Source organism: Carettochelys insculpta, chromosome 5, assembly GCF_033958435.1.
Source record: "Carettochelys insculpta isolate YL-2023 chromosome 5, ASM3395843v1, whole genome shotgun sequence".
NCBI lineage: Eukaryota > Metazoa > Chordata > Testudines > Carettochelyidae > Carettochelys > Carettochelys insculpta.
The window spans coordinates 23,681,254-23,700,293 of record NC_134141.1 but is presented as its reverse complement, the minus strand read 5'-3'; the positions used below and the strand labels follow the sequence as shown (position 1 = coordinate 23,700,293).

Below are 19,040 nucleotides of genomic sequence, written 5' to 3'. Positions count from 1 at the left end.
GCTGTTTTGCCAGTTGAGTGGCCAGGCAGTCTAGCCACTCTCTGTTGACAGAGTGTATTGCTTTTGTAATCCACTTGGCAGTTTGGCCATGATCTGTCAACAGAATCTTTGTTGGAGGATATTCTGACAACAACTTCTGTTGAAAAATCCCTGTAATCTAGCCATAGCCTATGATGGAAATCACTTCAAGAAGGGGGCAAAGCAGCACTCCGGCACTGCTACTGCCAGTACATATGTTTGTTTTTATAATTCTTCTTTAGAAAATGAACCGACCCTAGGATATTTCACACAAAAGCAAAGTGAAGTTCTCCAGTGTCTGGCAATACAGAAGCGAAGGCTGTTTGTGTGCATTCAATAGCATGGGCCTACTTTTCTCCTGGACCAAATTTAAACCTGCCATGATCTTGGTGCATGATCTTTAATTACATAGCTACATAGTACATGCAAGCAAGATGTCTACCAGGAGAGCTCCATTTGGCAACTTTAGTGTTTTTTTAATTGCCAGTGGCGGGGACAGTGATGGATTTTAAAATGTATTTGCTACTGTCTCATGTTTTTTGAAAAGAGGATTTCCAACTGTAGGAAACAGGAAAAAATAATCATTTTCTGATATATAGTAATTTTTTGCAACTACATCACCACCTTGTTAGACTGACTTCACTGGACCCGTGTTGCTCATTTCATCAGCGTCTCATTTCTTGCCGTCACATCAGGCCTTACACAATTTCAACCCACTCTATACCTCTGATTAAATATTTTATCAAGTCCCTATCACCATTTTCCCTCTAAAAATGACACCGGACTTCGCACTCCATGTAGTTCCTCCTCTCACACATTTTCTATGTCTTATTCCAAACTACCACCTTGTTTTCATTTGAATGAATAACTTCTTGCATGGTATGGACTGGAAGTGGGCTAATAAAATTTAAAACCAAACCCATGAGTTCTTCTCTCTTCTGCAAACCCTGCCTTACTAGTTTCTGTCTCTTTGATTTTAAGCTCTTACACAATACTGAGCATGTTGTTGACGATTAACAGATACAATGAAAAACCAGTGAACTGTGGTGAATTTAAACCAAAGATAATCTACTAGTTTATGCAGCATCCTTAAAACTGCTGAGAGCATCGTCCAAAGATTATTTCATGTTTGTCAGGAATTGCATTACATCTGCAGCTTTTACCTTTACACAGGCAGAAAGAGCATTGTGTGACAATTTTCTTTTTTATACATAGAACAATTACACTCTTGTACAAATAAGAACATTGAGATAGCCTGTCACACAGCAGTGCTATAATAAAACTAGACAGAATGGATATTTCAACCTCCCGTGTTTGTGACTGGACCATTAAAAGCACAAATTAAGTCACTCAAACCTGAAAACATTTGATTATTTAATTAGCAAATTCACTTTGGCTATGCCTACACTAGCCCCTCCCTTTCGAAAGGGGGATGCTAATGAGACACTTTGGGGCATGCTAATGAGGTGGTACCATGCATATGCAACACCTCGTTAGCATAACGGCAGCCACAGTGATTCGAAAGTGCTGCTTTCAAATCACACACCACCTGTGTAGACGGGGGCCTTTTGAAAGGAGTCCCTGGACTTCGAAAGCCCCTTCTTCCTAAAACCAAATAGGATTAAGAGGCTTTTGAAGACTGGGGGTGTCCTTTCAAAAGGTCTTTGTTTACATGGGCGGCGCGTGATTTGAAAGCAGATTTCAAATCATCACAGCTGCCATTATGGTAATGAGACACTGCATATTCATGGCAGCACCTCATTAGCATACCCCAAAATGTCTCATTAGCTTCCCCCTTTCGAAAGGCAGGGGCTAGTGTAGACATAGCCTTTAATGTGAAAAACTTCCCTTTGAGAACTAAATATCTGTATTCCTTATAAGATCAGGATGACAACAGAAACATGTGAGCATTTCTTCTAGAACATCATAGACGTTTCAGGATTGGCAGGGATAAAATCGCTACCCAATCTTCTCTGCTGTTTACCATGAATTTTATAGTCTGCTCCATATGACACTTTCCTCCTCCTTGGTATTAAGCTGCACTGATCGTCCATAAGCTGACTTCATATTTTCTAACACTACACAACATGAGGGTTTCAGACAGGGATAATTCTGTTTCTCTCCTTGATATATTGTTACTTTTAAATCCTGCAGGAAGTTTAGAATGAGTGTGGGTACAACTGGTATAAATAACATTTCCCTATAAAATGCTGTGAAAGAAACCAAAGCAGTTGCTATCAAAAAGTCAACATTCACCTACAATTACCACGAGGGGCATTGGCAGTACTACAGTAAAATTGGCATCTCACATATCACCATAGTAAATTAGAGTTCTTCTGACTCCCTTCACCCTTGCCCCTGCAGCTGTTCTCCCTGCGCCACTTCCCCAGATGATCCCACCCTGGTATCTCCTTCAGGTAGTGGCAGCAGCAACAAGTCCCCTTCCTTGATCGGCTCCACTAGCTGACCAGTTCTCCACAGTCTCTAGCTGCGTCTCATGGTCCCTCGGACTGGAGGCAGCCCAGTCCCTGGTTACTGAGGCTCTTCTCCTCCTCCACTGTCTTTGCTGTTCCTCCAAGTCTCCTTCCCTCTCCTCACTCATGTCCTAAACTCTCCTTAATCACCTCTCCTACTCCCCCCTTTCCCTGTGTGAGAAAGGGTTTATAAAGGAAGCCTTGTGTGGGATCATCTGGCCCCAATTGATTTAGGGCAGCCTACTCAGCTGCTCCCACTCTATCTGATTGTCAGCACCAAATCTGTCCTGTTTTCGCTCTTGTATTTCCTTCCCTGGCTTCACCCTGCCACATCTATCATCCGGAACTCTCATATAACTGCCATTGTAAGCATAAGTACATTTTAGTTATGTTTTCCCTAAGTACAGTATAGTGAAAGTAAATACAAATAAATGCAGCAAATACAGCATACAACATTACTGTTCTTGGTAAATAAAGTACTCTGCTTACATTTTTGTTTGTTTCACAGAATCATAGAACATAGAATCATAGGACACTAGAACCACAAGGGACCTCAAGAGGTAATTGAGTCCAGTCCCCTACTCTCACAGCTGGACCAAGTACTGTTTAGACCATCCTTGATAGATAATCAAAACAAAAAGCAGTCAAGTAGCACTTTAAAGACTAGCAAAATGGTTTATTAGGTGAGCTTTCGTGGGACAGACCCACTTCTTCAGACCATAGCCAGACCAGAACAGTCTGTTCTGGTCTGAAGAAGTAGGTCTGTCCCACGAAAGCTCATCTAATAAACCATTTTGCTAGTCTTTAAAGTGCTACTTGACTGCTTTTTGTTTTGATAGTGTATAGACTAGCATGGCTTCCTCTTTGTTACCATCCTTGATAGATGTCTATCTAACCTGCTTTTAAACATCTCCAGTGATAGAGATTCCACAGCCTCCCTAGGCAATTTATGCCAATGTTTAACCACACCTGACAGTTAGGAAGTTTTTCCTAATGCCCAACCTAATCCTCCTTTGCTGTGGTTTAAGCCCATTGCCTCTTGTCCTATCTTTGGAGGCTAAGAAGAACAATTTTCCTCCCTCCTTCTTGTAACATTCTTAGATTCTTGAAAACCGCTATCATGTTCCCTCTAAGTCTTCTCTTTTCTAAACTAAACACGTCCATGTTTTTCAGTCTTTCCTCATAGCTCACATTTTCTAGACCATTAATCGTTCTTGTTGCTCTTCTCTGGACCTTCTCCAGTTTCTCCACATCTCTCTTGAAATGTGTTGGCCAAAACTGGACCCAATATTCCAACTGAGGCCTAATCAGCATAGAATAGAGCAGAAGAATGACTTATGGCATCTTGCTATCAACAATCCTGTTAATGCATCCTGGAGTCATGTTTGCTTTTTTTTGCAAAAGCGGCACATTGTTGACTCATATTTAGCTTGTTCCTTAATATCTAATCCTGTTTTTCTTGGGTGTATACCTCTCTACTACCCAGAGTATTGAATATCTGGCAACCTCCCTTTTCAGGGCTGCCAGACATGAAGGAGTTTATCGTGTACTTTTTCTTTTACAAAAAGTCAACACTTTCTGGTGAAATATTACATAAGCAGCATATAATTTGGTCCAGAAAAGGAATTAGGAAAACTATTAGTAAAAATCACTTTATATCTTATATAGTGGTTAAAAAAGATAAGTGAACACACAAGTGAAAGCTGTTAATATAGGTATTCTTTATTGTGGGCATTACTATATAAGAAGACCAATAGTAAAAGTAAATACCACTGCCAATGAAGTCTTCTCCAGTATCTGTGGATCCCGATCCCTCATCCTCTGCATTAAATTTTGCAACAAGCTCCAACTCTACCACTGTCATTAGCAATTTAGGTGTTTTTAATAGCACGTCTATATGATGCTAAACCATCACCTGGCACAATGCTTCTCTATCAGTTCCCTCATGTTACCACAGCAAATCCAAATTCAGAAGATGCTGAAGGACATAGCTGCTGCAGAACAACCATGAGATAGAGTTTTCCCTTTTCTAATATCATCCTGTTCTGTCACGCAGCCTAATGAGCATTCAAGTAGGTGTTTCTACATTTAATTGGAAAGGGAGGAAAGATTTTTCAGGCAAGCAAGTTAGAACAAATGGTGCTTGATTTACCACTGGGAAGAGTGCAAGTAAGGCAGTTGTAACAACAGGATAAATGCATGTATCACATGGCCTTGCAATCCAGTATACTGATTTCACTGCCATGTATATTGTGTAACAAAGGGTTTAAACTGGTTCAGGAGAGTGGATATATATTTAATCAAAATCTAGATACAGTGCTTAAATTTATTCTGGTGCCAAACAAATGGTAAAGGTAGATATTTTGATAAGGAAACCTCAAGTCCATAAAAATAATTCCTAAACTGGGAAATCTACAATCTTACAGTTATGTTTTTTTACATATCTTCGTTATTTGTATAGGCATCCAAAGAGACATATGTTGACATCGTCAGCCAGAGGTGCCTGAATCTGATGCTAAAGATAATAAGATACTATATGACTTCCTAGCAGTTTCACGGATGGGTCATGTTAGAGTCTAAGGAATCCATATGATGATGATGGGATACATATGCCCAGCAGTAAAGTAGTTAATAAGAAAAAAAATCCTATATAGTCAGTCGCTGTGTCTCCAAGAAAAGAGACAATGTAAGAAGGTAAACATTAACATAACAGTGCTGTGTGAAACTACAGTATGCAAAATTCCCACCTCTCTGTGAAAAGACTAATAGTGAGACACACCAGTTTTGGAAGTTTTACAAATATTAGTTTAAGCACTGCATTTAGGGTATGAATACAAAGGCATCATTTTAGCATTCCTTACTTATTATTGTTCCATATGTCGTTTCCCCCAATCCTAAATTTTCACTACGTACAAACCTGTAAAATGAACAAGACCACTGAAAACTGCAGTATCCCAACATCTCCATCATGACTTTGCTTTTATAGGTATGTACTACAGAAAATGTTACAAAAAGGCAAAATCCAGCCTATAGGCAATGTTATATAGGTTGTAGTCCTGGGAGCTATTTTCATCTAGGAACTCAAGAGTATGTTGGCAGCTATGCTCCTTTGGAACGTACGCCATGGACATATGGGTTGTAGTGTACCGAAAACAGAAATAGCTAGTGTACATGCCAACGTGAACATACACTGCCACAAAAATAGCCTCTTACTGTCTTGAATTGCAGTATACTCTTTGCCTGACTTGAGAAAATGGTTGCAGTTATCTTGTAATGTGGTGGGCAGTTAGCCGTCAGATATGCAGTTCTTCCACAGGAAGGTGTCTCTTTTTCCAGATGCTCATGCATTGTTGCACATGCCTCATGGGTATTAGGGCTAGATATGGTTGACTGAGTTTAAGAGTTTCAAACAAGTCAAATCTTTGCTGCAGGTAACTTTTTACTTAGAAATGTTATGGTGTGCATTGTAAATCTATTGTTTTCAATGAGATGCTCAAGTAAAATGGCAAGTCTCATAATAACCTTGTGAAGAGATGTCTTTCACACTCCTGTCGTTGCCTCTAGAACTAAAAATGAACATTCACCGTGGAAGGATTCTGCCACTGTTCTAAAGCTTTGTATTTAAAAATACAGATCCAGAGGGTTGATCTACAGCTGTTGCAAACAAAATCTCATTTGTTTGGCATTCATCTTCAGTGATGAAAGTATAATAGAGACCCTGATTCTCCAAATTGCCTGGGTTACAGCAACTCATTTCAGGTAATCAGAAACGTGGGAAATTGGCAGGTGGGCAAGGTTTAACATCAGCCTTGTGTGGTGTAGGTATCTGCAAGATTGAAATCTTAAGGTCCCTGTCTGGGGATGTTATTTGCTTACTATATTCTGTGAAGTACAGCTCTGCAGGGCAACAAAATGTTTCTTTGAGGGTGGCACAAGGCAAGATTATCTGCTGTGTGACTCCTCTGGCAGTTGGTTGCCAGCTGGCAGGGGACTATTGAGCAAAGGCTACAATAGCAATTGAGCCCTGATTCCAAAGGTACTGTGTGCGCTGTGAGAAAGAAATTCCTTATTGCCAGCTCTGCAGCAATCCTCATTGCACAGCCATGTTACTCAAGCTGGCCTCTAAAAATTGGATTTACCCTATGTTTGCTGTTTACCAGGAAAGTTTTCCCTCTAACTCGATAGAATTGTTGCCCACTGTCAGACAGTGGACAGTTATGCCAGCTAGGGAAAATACAATAGATCATCCAAACTATAAGAACATAAGAATGGCCATACTAGGTCAGACCAAAGGTCTATCCAGCCGAGCATCCCATCTGCCGACGGTGGCCAATGCCAGGTGCCCCAGAGAAGGAGAACAGAAGACAATGATCAAGTGATTTATCTCCTGCCATCCATCTCCTGCCCTTGTTCTGAAGGCTAGGGGCACCATACTTTATCCCTGGCTAATAGCCATTTATGGACCTAACCTGCAAAAATTTATCAAGCTCTTTTTTAAACCCTAATGGAGTCCTGGCCTTCACAGCCTCCTCGGGCAAGGAGTTCCACAGGTTGACTGTGCGCTGTGTGAAGAAAAATTTCCTTTTATTAGTTTTGAACCTACTACCCATCAATTTCATTTGGTGTCCCCTAGTTCTTGTATTATGGGAAAAGGTAAATAATTTTTCTATATTCACTTTCTCCACACCATTCATGATTTTATATACCTCTATCATATCGCCCCTCAATCGCCTCTTTTCCAAACTGAAAAGTCCCAGTCTCTCTAGCCTCTCCCCATATGGGACCCGTTCCAAGCCCCTAATCATCTTAGTCGCCCTTTTCTGAACCTTTTTTAATGCCAATATATCTTTTTTGAGGTGAGGAGACCACATCTGCATGCAGTACTCAAGATGTGGGCATACCATAGTTTTATATAGGGGAAGTATGATATCTTTTGTCTTATTATCAATCCCTTTTTTAATAATTCCTAACATCCTATTTGCCTTACTAACTGCCACTGCACACTGCGTGGATGTCTTCAGAGAACTATCCACTATAACTCCAAGATCCCTTTCCTGATCTGTCGTAGCTAAATTTGACCCCATCATGTAGTACGTGTAATTTGGGTTATTTTTTCCAACATGCATTACCTTGCACTTACCCACATTAAATTTCATTTGCCATTTTGCTGCCCAATCACTCAGTTTGCTGAGATCTTTTTGTAGTTCTTCACAATCCCTTTTGGTTTTGACTGTCCTGAACAACTTGGTGTCATCTGCAAACTTGGCCACCTCACTGCTTACCTCATTTTCTAGATCATTGATGAACAAGTTGAACAGGATCGGTCCCAGGACTGACCCCTGGGGAACACCACTAGTTACCCTCCTCCATTGTGAAAATTTACCATTTATTCCCACCCTTTGTTTTCTGTCTTTTAACCAATTCCCGATCCATGAAAGGATCTTTCCTCCTATCCCATGACCACCTAATTTACATAAAAGCCTTTGGTGTGGGACCGTGTCAAAGGCTTTCTGGAAATCTAGGTATATTATGTCCACTGAGTGCCCCTTGTCCGCATGTTTATTAACCCCTTCAAAGAATTCTAATAGATTAGTTAGACACGACTTCCCTCTGCAGAAACCATGCTGACTTTTGCCCAACAATTCATGCTCTTCTACGTGCCTTGCAATTTTATTCTTTACTAGTGTTTCTACTAATTTGCCTGGTACTGATGTTAAACTTATCGGTCTATAATTGCCAGGGTCTCCTCTAGAGCCTTTTTTAAATATTGGTGTTATATTGGCTGTCTTCCAGTCATTTGGTACCAAAGTGGATTTAAAGGATAGGTTACAAACCACTGTTAATAACTCTGCAATTTCACATTTGAGTTCTTTCAGAACCCTTGGGTGAATGCCGTCTGGTCCTGGAGACTTGTTACTATTCAGCTTATCAATTAACTCCAAAACCTCCTCTAATGTCACTTCAATCTGAGTGAGTTCCTCAGATTTGTCACCTAAAAAGGCTGGCTCAGATTTAGGAACCTCTGTAACATCCTCAGCCGTGAAGACTGAAGCAAAGAAATCATTTAATCGCTCCGCAATGGCACTGTCTTCCTTGATCGCTCCTTTTATATCTTTATCGTCCAAGGGCCCCACTGCTTTTTTAGTGGGCTTCCTGCTTCTAATGTATTTAAAAAACATTTTACTATCGTTTTTTGAATTTTTGGCTAGCTGTTCCTCAAAATCTTTTTTGGCTTTTCTTACTACATTATGACACTTAATTTGGGAGTGTTTATTGTTCCTTTCTATTTTCCTCACTAGGATTTGACTTCCACTTTTTAAAAGCTGCCCTTTTCTCTCTCACTGCCTTTTTAACATGGCTGTTTAGCCATGGTGGTTCTTTGTTAGGTCTCTTACTGTGTTTTTTTATTTGGGGTATACATTTAAGTTGGGCCTCTAGTATGGTGTCTTTAAACAGTTTCCATGCAGCTTCCAGGGATTTTAGTTTAATTACTCTACCTTTTAGTTTCTGTTTAACTAGCTTCCTCATTTTAGTGTAATTCCCCTTTTTGAAATTAAATGCCAGAGTGTTTGACCGCTGCGGTGTTCTTCCCAACACAGGAATATTAAAAGTTATTATATTGTGGTCACTATTTCCAAGCAGTCCTGTAACAGTTACCTCTTGGACCAGATCCTGTGTTCCAGTCAAGACTAGATCGAGAATTGACTCTCCCCTTGTGGGTTCCTGTACTAGCTGCTCCAAGAAGTAGTCATTTAAGGCATCAAGAAATTTAATCTCTGAATCCCGAAATTTAATCTCTGAATCTGAAATTTAATCTCTGAAAGCTCAAATCCAGTTTTCATTTCAGGCCTGGCTGTTATTATCACAAAAAGACTGAAAACGACAGAACAACTTAAAATACCTGAACCTGGCCAACAGGTCTCAGTAGCTTAGGATGCAATAAAATAGACTCCTCATTACAGAAAACCTTTTCGAGGCATCCAGTAAGGCTATGGAGAGTTACTCTCTAAGGGCCGTTACATTCCTCTATCATGAGCTTACAGTTCTTGCTATCCATTATTAGTTCCAAAGGTGGTCACCTGACTCTCTGGCCATGTGCCCTCTAGGCTTGCAATGCCTCCTGGGAAACTGTGTTTCCTAGAATGCTTCTTCTTAAGAGGCCCAAGGAAGGTAATAAGAGCATTCTGGGATTCTCAACAATGGACCATCTCCTGTAGATAGGGGTCTAAGCCATGTTTTGCAAGAAAAGCCAGGGAGGCACACAGATAAGGAAAAAACCTCCCTTATGCACTTTGGCATTCGCCCAGGACAGTGGGGGGACTGTGGTTGACTTCTCCTGTCTAGTGTGGAGATGTGGGGGGGGTCTAACCAATCAGGGAAGTACCCCTACCACTAGGCCATCCAGTCATTCTGATTCTCTTGCTGGCCCAATGCATATTTAAGTATTCGTTCACATTGGAACAGCTTCAATGGGTGACTGAGAGACCTGTAGACTAGAACATCTCACAATCAGCTAGCCAGACCCTCACTTGAAAGGTGGGAAAAGCTCAAATCCTTTCTTCTCATCAAGCAAATGGGGGAAGGCACAGAATCCTAGTGGAGGAGTCCTCCTCCTCCTGAAAATGCCTGCAGAATCAGACAAGGGAAATAGGCAAGAGAAGGCCTAGTCTGTGGGTTAGGCCTAAGACAGATGCCCAGCTGCATTAGAATGAGCTGGTTGTGCACGTGCTCAGGGGTGGAAATGTATCTCCTGTAACAAGCTCTGGAAACGCAGGCATCTAAGGCTTTTAAACACCTACAGGGTCAGGTGGCAGCTGAGAAGGGGTCTGACCACTTTTTTATTTGAAACCATTTTATTATTTTCTCTTCTTTTCAGAGATCTCCCCTAGATCAGTTTATTGAAGGCAGAGCAGTGCCCAGTCCTGAATTCTACACAACTTTGAAAATATGCTAGAGCCCAAAGCAAGTACAGAGTGAAGAGTTTATTCTCCTGTACTGGTTCTGGGTGCCCAGAACCTTCTGGGGCTCCATGAAGCTTAGCTCTATGATGCCACACTACCAGGGCTTCGGTAGAATAGAAAGGCCCTAGGAAAACCAGTTCTTCTTTAGGTAATATTGGCTTGTCAGAGTCATGGGTTGGGAGTGTGGTCTTAGAATGATACTGTTGAAACCTTGCATGTGCTTCTCACCCTTAATGCTATCCTGGCTCTCTGACCCAGGCCACCACCTCATTTTATGCAGTCTCCAAGCCCACAGACGATCCTCAGTGGGATTTCAGAAAAGGCAAAAAGTGCTATGAAGGGCGAGGTTAAGATGGTCCCCATGACGTGTACAACAGAGACTCATGATTGGAATCATAATTATTTACATATTTAATGCTGTTTTCATATGCTGAATTTGACCCTTTGTTCAATCCTGGAGTGCAGGATAATGTATACGAAGCTCTGAATTAGTTGAAAGCTGTAAGGCTCCACATACACAGTGTAACTCTTTCCTCATGGAAACCAAAGGCTCTGACGAGGTACTTGTACATTGCTTATTTCAGCAAAGATGTTATATGCAAAAAGCATATTCCTGATAATGTCCTTTTTAGATGGTAACATAAAAACATTTGATATGATTATTCTGTGGTTACCCACAAAACCAGTCCTGTTAGTGAAAGCTTTTCTAAATAATTTTACACTGGATAAATATGGTGAAAAAAACCGGTGGGGAGAGGGAACAAATATCTCAATTTATGCTTTTTAGACCTTCAGTAAGTCATCACTGTTTGTCTGTAGGGTAAGTCAAAAGTTGAGAATGCACCACTGTAGCTCACACAGTAACTTTCTTGGATTAAGCCCTTTATGCTTTGAGATAGAACTAGCCCGGGTGAACAATCACATAGCAAAAATATGCCGCACTCACACAGTTTTAACAGCATGTTAAATATTTACAAAATGACACTCCAAACCTGAACTCTTTGGTCCTGAAAACAGATGTTGAAATCAATGTTGTATTTCTGTGAAAATGAGGTGCAGAACTGGGCCCAACAGAGTTGATCCTGAGTGATGCCAAGCTCCCCAGATTACCCTCATGTTTGAAAAGGAGCCAAGTTTTGACCCTAGTGTGAAGTTAAAATTCAAGTCCTTGCATACTGTATTTGTATTTTGAAACTGAAGTTGAACTCCAGAAGTAAACTTGATTACAAGGTATTTTGCTTTGTGTCCAGAAACTGAGCAAAACCTCCAATTGTTTCTCAGCTTCTGTTTATTGTTCTCTTTCCCTTTGCTTTACAAAACACTACCTGAAAGTTTGACATTGCAGAATGTGCAATGACTTTTTTATTAGCTCAGAGTTCAGATGCTCTTGCAACTAACCTTATCAGTGTGTTTTTACAAGACCATGGAAAGAATTTGCTATTGTACAATGTTCTTGAGTAATTAGCAATGGTAGACTTTGTCTGTTTTATTGATAGCTATTTACTTAGGAAGACAAACGGGTTTATAATCTGTTGGAAAATATGTCAAGACTAGGAGGACCCTCGCTTTAGTCTAAAACAGAAACAAAACCTTCCTCCAGACCGACATCATTGGCAAAACTCTTAGAATCTGTTTGTAAATATCTCTGTTTATTTAAAAATTAGACAAATTTTAATGTATTCTACATTTATCTTTTTATTTTCTTACTGTTCATTGATGATGTAATTGTTTCCTTTTCTGGATTGTGTATATTGTCTAGGATACTTATGACCTCAGGTCTTAGCTTCTGAAAAAATATGGACTGCATACAAAAAATAGTATAAAACTTACCAACTCCTTGGAACAGTTTTTCAGGACAAAAGAGATCAGAGAACACTGCCAGAAGTTACGATATAAGAATTAAACCTAGGTAAACTTTTGTAAATGCACTGCTGAGTTAGTGAGACAAGGTGAAAGAGGTAATATCTTTTCTGAGACCTACTTCTGTTGGTGAGAGGGACAAGCTTGTGAGCATACACAGAACTCTTCAGGAAAGATATTGCTTCTCCCACCTTGTCTCTGTAATATCCGTGGACCAACATGGCTAAAACAACACTGCATACAATAATTGATTTATTCTTATTTTGATGGTTTAAACAAAACTAATTAAGTACTTAGATAATATAAGAGTGCCTAAGGCAAGTTAACAAACATGCATAATACTGTGCTACTAACCTTAGTGTACTTAATTTTCAGATCACTGAGTGGTGCAGGCAAAGCAGGAGCAGACTTGCTATCTGGGGTTTGTTTTTTCGTATTTTCAGTTGACATGTTCAGTTAGCTCCTGAAACACAGGTGAAATGAGGAATCAGAGAAGCGGAGTGACTTTTATCCTGCCTGAGCACTTAGCTTTATTTGTATTATTTTGTCTGAACTGGCTATGGCATATTTGCATACAAGAATATGATTGGAGGAAAGATTTCCCTGCAAAAAGAAAATGACACTACTTATTTGCAACACCTAGAGCAGCAGTGTTTTCACTTAGGTTAAAAGCTGTATGAAGCAAATTTTTCAGCATTAAAACTATATTGAAAGACTCTGTGAAAGTTTGCAACTATTGGAACATTTCTTGTTACCTGAAAAATTTTTCTTAGATCAGGCAGGTCCCAGATTATAGCACGGACTCTTCAGCCTTGAAGATAGAGATAAATTTATTAGTTCTGGTTGCAAACAAAGCCTTTCCCACTCTAGAGCAGCCAGACTAATTTTCACAGCTGTAAAGAACTTAATTGTGATTTTAATACTCTAGGAGAAAATCATAATTCCTGTCGAAAATACTTATTATAGAACGTGAAATGAGGACTAATGAATTAATACATAGTCCTCATAGCCTTACCAAGTATTTAAGGGAGAGACAAAATGTCTGATATAAGTAAGAAAAATTTGCAAGTAAAAACAACAGACAAAAAGCCTTTTCTTCTTCCCAAGCAGCTCTGTGGTTTGTGAGTAGCATTTTTTCAGTAACATCAAAAACTCCTGTGGCACCTTATAGACTAACCTTGTATCTGTTAGTCTATAAGGTGCCACAGGACTTCTTACTGTTTTTGAAGATACAGACTAACTCAGCTACCTCTCTGATTTTTTCAGTAGTGTGCATTAGAAGGAGTATCTGAACTTATTAAAGTAACTGTGTAATTTATTATAAAAAGTGGGCTATTGAAGTATGATTGCCTCCAACACCCTTTCACTAAAGAAGGTGCCCACTTATGCTTGTGTATGTCTAGTTTCTATTACTTAGTGTAAACCACATATCTTCATATCAAGCATGAAACTTCTGTACCCATGAGGTTGCCATCATTCTTGAAGAATGACCGAAGCCTCTTACTACAGGACAAGCCAAAGAGAGAAACCAACAGAACACCACTAGCCATCACCTACAGTCCTCAGCTAAAACCTCTACAGCGCATCATCAGGGATTTACAACCCATCCTGGACAATGATCCCCCACTTTCACAGGCCTTGGGAGGCAGACCAGTCCTTGCCCACAGACAACCTGCCAACCTGAAGCAAATCCTAACCAGCAACTATACACCGGACCACAGTCACTCTAACTCAGGGACCCATCCATGCAACAAACCTCGTTGCCAGCTCTGCCCACATATCTATACCAGCAACACCATTACAGGACCTAACCAGATCAGCCACACCATCGTGGGTTCATTCAGCTGCACATCTACCAATATAATTTATGCCATCATGTGCCACTAATGCCCCTCTGCTATATACATCGGACAAACTGAACAGTCTCTATGTAAAAGAATAAATGCACACAAATCAGACATCAGAAATGGCAATATACAAAAACCTGTAGGAGAGCACTTCAATCTCCCAGGCCACACAGTAGCAGACTTAAAAGTAGCTATCCTACAGCAAAGAAATTTCAGGACCAAACTCCAAAGAGAAATTTCTGAGCTACAATTCATCTGCAAATTCGATGCCCTCAGCTCTGGCTTAAACAAAGACTGAGAACGGCCGGCTAAACACAGAAGCAGCTTCCCCTCCCTTGGTGTTCACACCTCCAGATCAACTGCTGGTAGTAAGCCTCACCCTTGCTGACTGAGCTAACCTTGTTGTCCCCACCCTTGCTCTGGCTTATTTATACCTGGCCCTGCAGATTTCCAAGACCAGCATCTGATGAGGTGAGTCTGTGCTCACGAAAGCTCATGCTCAAAACTTTTCTGTTAGTCTATAAGGTGCCACAGGACCCTTTGCTGCTGTTACAGATCCAGACTAACACAGCTACCCCTCCGATATTGCGTTTTGTGGCTACACTATTCTGGTCATTTTCTAAAGTTTCGATATGCCTCCTAGGCATGACCCAAAGCATACTAAAGTCAGTGGAAAGATTCTTTGATTTCAGTGAGCTGTGGATCAGGTCTCATCTGAACTGTCTTGCAATGGAGAATGTGGAGGCTTTGTTGCCTCTCACTGATGGATGATAGAGGACTTCTGATCCAGTTGGTTCTTTTTGTGTATACAATAGCAGCCCTCCCGACTTCTATATGTCACAATTTCTCCTGGGGAGCTTTGGCTTTGGACAAAAGAAGGTTACAGGATATGCTAGCTTTATGAAAGACCAAATTAATTTTTGAAGTTGAAGTCACTTGTATCCTCAGAACGACTTTACCCTGGTGAGAAGTACAGAACTAGGTATCTAAGTAGAGGAATGCGCCTCAGCTAATTTGAATATTTGGCTAGTGAGGGAACTCAAAACTGAATGTAGGTCCCATGGGAGGGATTATTCATGTTTTCTTTTAAAATAATCTCTTTGCATTGGAGGACACAATATTCTATATTGCTAGGGGAGAGTAGTCTATGGTTACATCTCCTTACTTATATTTTCCTGGCAAAGAATTGGCTTCTCTCTGATTTGTATGTGAATAAGTCTATTGCTCGTTTACTTCTGCACTTCTGTTATGCCAGTACAGCTGGTGGGGTGGAGCATCATCAGCAAATGACAACTAGGCACATACCCATTATAAACAAAATGCTTCAGAGCTCACTGCTGTGGCACTGTGACTTCTTACAGCAGTCTGGGTGCTCCCCAGTTACATGCCCCCTCCCCAGCTCCCTGGAGGAAGTGAAACCTCCCCATTCAAGAGCTATGAGGGAAAGATTGCCATTAGGGAGCATGGTACAATAGCTTGCTTGGAAGTCCTGCCATACACAATGTTTACTTTTATGCAGATTGATCTTCTCTAGTCCAACACCCTTGGGACCTGACTGGTGCCAAATGAGAGAATTTGCCAGACCACAGGAGGTCAATATTGTCTAGCAGCATCAGCAATGCTTCCACAACTTACTGCACTCTTAGAAGACTTTTAGGGTAAATTAGACCTAAGTAACAGCACACAACACAGAGCTAGGATTAGTGGCTATAACCAGATTTAATGGGACCAAGGAAACTTGGCCACAGCCATGATAAGTGGTCATCAGGCAAACTAAAATTATGACAGATTACAGATGTTGCCAGACAAGAGAGTGACAAGCTAGAGAGGTTCTACCTGTAGTATTTCTTCATGTGTTTATATGCACTTGGATTAGAGATTCTTCAGACCTTTCACTGCTTGCTACCATTTTGATTTAGAAAGCAATTTTCACCACCACTTTCCCTTGGGAAGCATGGTTCTCAATTGCACATGAAAGATCAGCTTTGCAAGGTCAAGTTCATTCTTTGCAATACTTTTGCTGTGGTTTGGGTATCAGTTTTCTCCTGCAAATAATTCAGTCTCTAGTTTGCTAATCTGTTAAATGTTTGACTTCACATTGTTTAGCTATATCACTCACACCTTCAAAATAAAAATCAGTGACCTCAGCTGGATTTTATGAAGAAATGCACCTTTTCCAGATTACATGTTTTCCTTAGTTGTGGTCTCATTTTCATGTATCACAATAGCTGTGAAATTTTCTGAGTTAAAACATGGTATCCTGAAAACAATGGCACATATTCCACCTCCCTATCTGTTACAAGAGTACAAAATGTCATCGAATATTATCAGATACCCTGGAAAGAGCATGGAATCCTTGCTTTCCTTTGCATGCCATTCGTTCTCTTTTCTACACACATTTTACTCTCCCTTTCCAGCTGTTGCCTGGCCAGAAACAAAGCCTTTTTTTCTCCCTCCGTTTCAGTCTCACAGACTGACTTCACTAGAACATGTGCACCGACTTCTTCCTCTCCCTATCTTCGGACCTTTTTGACACTGTGAAGTCACTTAAAGAGATTTCCTGCTATTTGATCCCCTGGCTTCTCATACTATTTGCCTTACATTACTATTGTTGACAACAATACCTTTACTTTTCCCAAATTTCTACTTTCTAAGACTGCCTGCCTCTGTAAACTCTCTCCATTCTACCCGAAATTCTAGCTACAGACCTTTCTCAGCAAAATATCTGACGAGGTGTATTTTTGTATTCTGTCTGGTCACCTTTCATTCAGCAACATCCTTGGCCATTTTCAATGTGGGGCTCACGGAGGCCTTAGAACAGAAATTGCGTCTTTCTACACTCTTCTCCTGCAACGTTCTGCTGCAATTAGTTCTTTGCTGCTCCTCATTTTTTTTTTTTTACCTCTTTGAAGACTTTGACACAGGAGACCACAACATTGTCGTGGGCCACCTCCATAACTGGGCAGGCAAATCCCATCATACACACACGTGTACCAAGTGGTGATTACTTCTGTATGGACAGGTTGCTCTTTTATACTAATGTGCAACATTTGTTCCTTAACAAGTTACTCTTTTCTATCTGCTTTCTCCATCTCAATATTCTTATATTTACCTAAAATCTCAATTAAAATATAACATTGCTGATGCTCATGTGGACATATAAGCTGTGTCTACACGTGCACGCTACTTCGAAGTAGCGGCACTAACTTCGAAATAGCGCCCGTCGTGGCTACACGCGTCGGGCGCTATTTCGAAGTTAACTTCGACGTTAGGCGGTGAGACGTCGAAGTCGCTAACCTCATGAGGGGATCGGAATAGCGCCCTACTTCGACGTTCAACGTCGACGTAGGGACCGTGTAGACGATCCGCGTCCCGCAACATCAAAATTGCCGGGTCCTCCATGGCGGCCATCAGCTGGGGGGTTGAGAGATGCTCTCTCTCCAGCCCCTGCGGGGCTCTATGGTCACCGTGGGCAGCAGCCCTTAGCCCAGGGCTTCTGGCTGCTGCTGCGGCAGCTGGGGATCCATGCTGCAGGCACAGGGTCTGCAACCAGTTGTCGGCTCTGTGGATCTTGTGTTGTTTAGTGCAACTGTGTCTGGGAGGGGTCCTTTAAGGGAGCGGCTTGCTGTTGAGTCCACCCTGTGACCCTGTCTGCAGCTGTGCCTGGCACCCTTATTTCGATGTGTGCTACTTTGGCGTGTAGACGTTCCCTCGCTGCGCCTATTGCGATGTGGTGCCGTGCAACGTCGAAGTTGAACATCGACGTTGCCAGCCCTGGAGGACGTGTAGACGTTATTCATCGAAATAGCCTATTTCGATGTTGGCTTCACATGTAGACGTAGCCATTGTTTGACAACATCAGTGACCCTTCCCTGTTCAACTTTCTTTTCATGAAGCAGTCAAGTAAGCTTGAAAATTTAGGACAACTTTCTTCTACAAAGTATTTTAAAGATGGATAAAGGTGTCTCATCCTCAAATCTAACTCTACCTCCTTTCTTGGTTCAGACTTTTGATATGCTTTTCTGGTCTGTCTTTGGCAAATGAGAGATAAGATCTTAGCCGAACCATTAGATATGGAAATTGTCCTGTTATTCTCATAACGGTATTACCCATGTGCCTCTCTACTTCAGCTTACATTGTTATTTCACATCTGCTGCTATGAGAGGCAGTTGCTCAGTTTACAAGAGATTTCCCATAGCTATTCTCTTTTCAAAAGCTACCCGAGGGTACACCCTTTTCCCCTGCCCTAAGACTGTTGACTTTTTTCCCCATCTTTAAAAACAAACAAACCACTTTTCACTTGCCTTATATAACTTTGTAATCTGTTTTGCGCATATTGTTTATGTGCAAGCAGCTGTACAATATCACGTGTACAGCAATACACTCTGTTGATTGCTTTACAAAGATTACAAATAATAAAAGACTACTTAACAAATAGAAAGCCACCAATGGGGCATTCCACAGCACCAATTACGTAATTTTACATAGAGTAACATTGGGCAATATCACCAAAGTTGCAAACACTTGGCTTTTCGTTGTATGTATTGCAACACAGGCTTGGCATTGAACTGTTTGCCAGCATCTCATGCCTTAGAATCATAAATAAAATTGGTCATTTGATATAGCTCATTGCAAAACAAACAGCAGTGTGTTAAATGTGAAGATTTTTAGTAAACATGCTTTGTGATTTTCTACTGATGCAATTACTGTACCATGGGTTTTGACTGGAATAAACACATCATCGACTAATATTTAGGTTTCTACTTGGCTTTTTAATGTTGATTTCCTTCAGGGCATCTCAGGTGTTGAATATAATTTGGAAGCTACATAATCTAAATAGTAGATCCCCAGTTAGTTGTCAATAATGCTTTTTCAAATGT

At 40.8% G+C, this 19,040-nt stretch overlaps 1 protein-coding gene across 1 annotated transcript in view; it reads right to left on the bottom strand.

The window, feature by feature from the left end:
• Window positions 1–12,813, bottom strand: part of ALDH1A1 (aldehyde dehydrogenase 1 family member A1) — a 49,859-nt gene extending 37,046 nt beyond the window's left edge. The window contains exon 1 of the mRNA XM_074994070.1: window positions 12,668–12,813. Within this exon, the coding sequence (XP_074850171.1) occupies window positions 12,668–12,763 (96 nt within the window). The 5' untranslated portion in view covers window positions 12,764–12,813. The remainder of the gene's footprint in view (window positions 1–12,667) is intronic.
• Window positions 12,814–19,040: the final 6,227 nt, after the last annotated feature.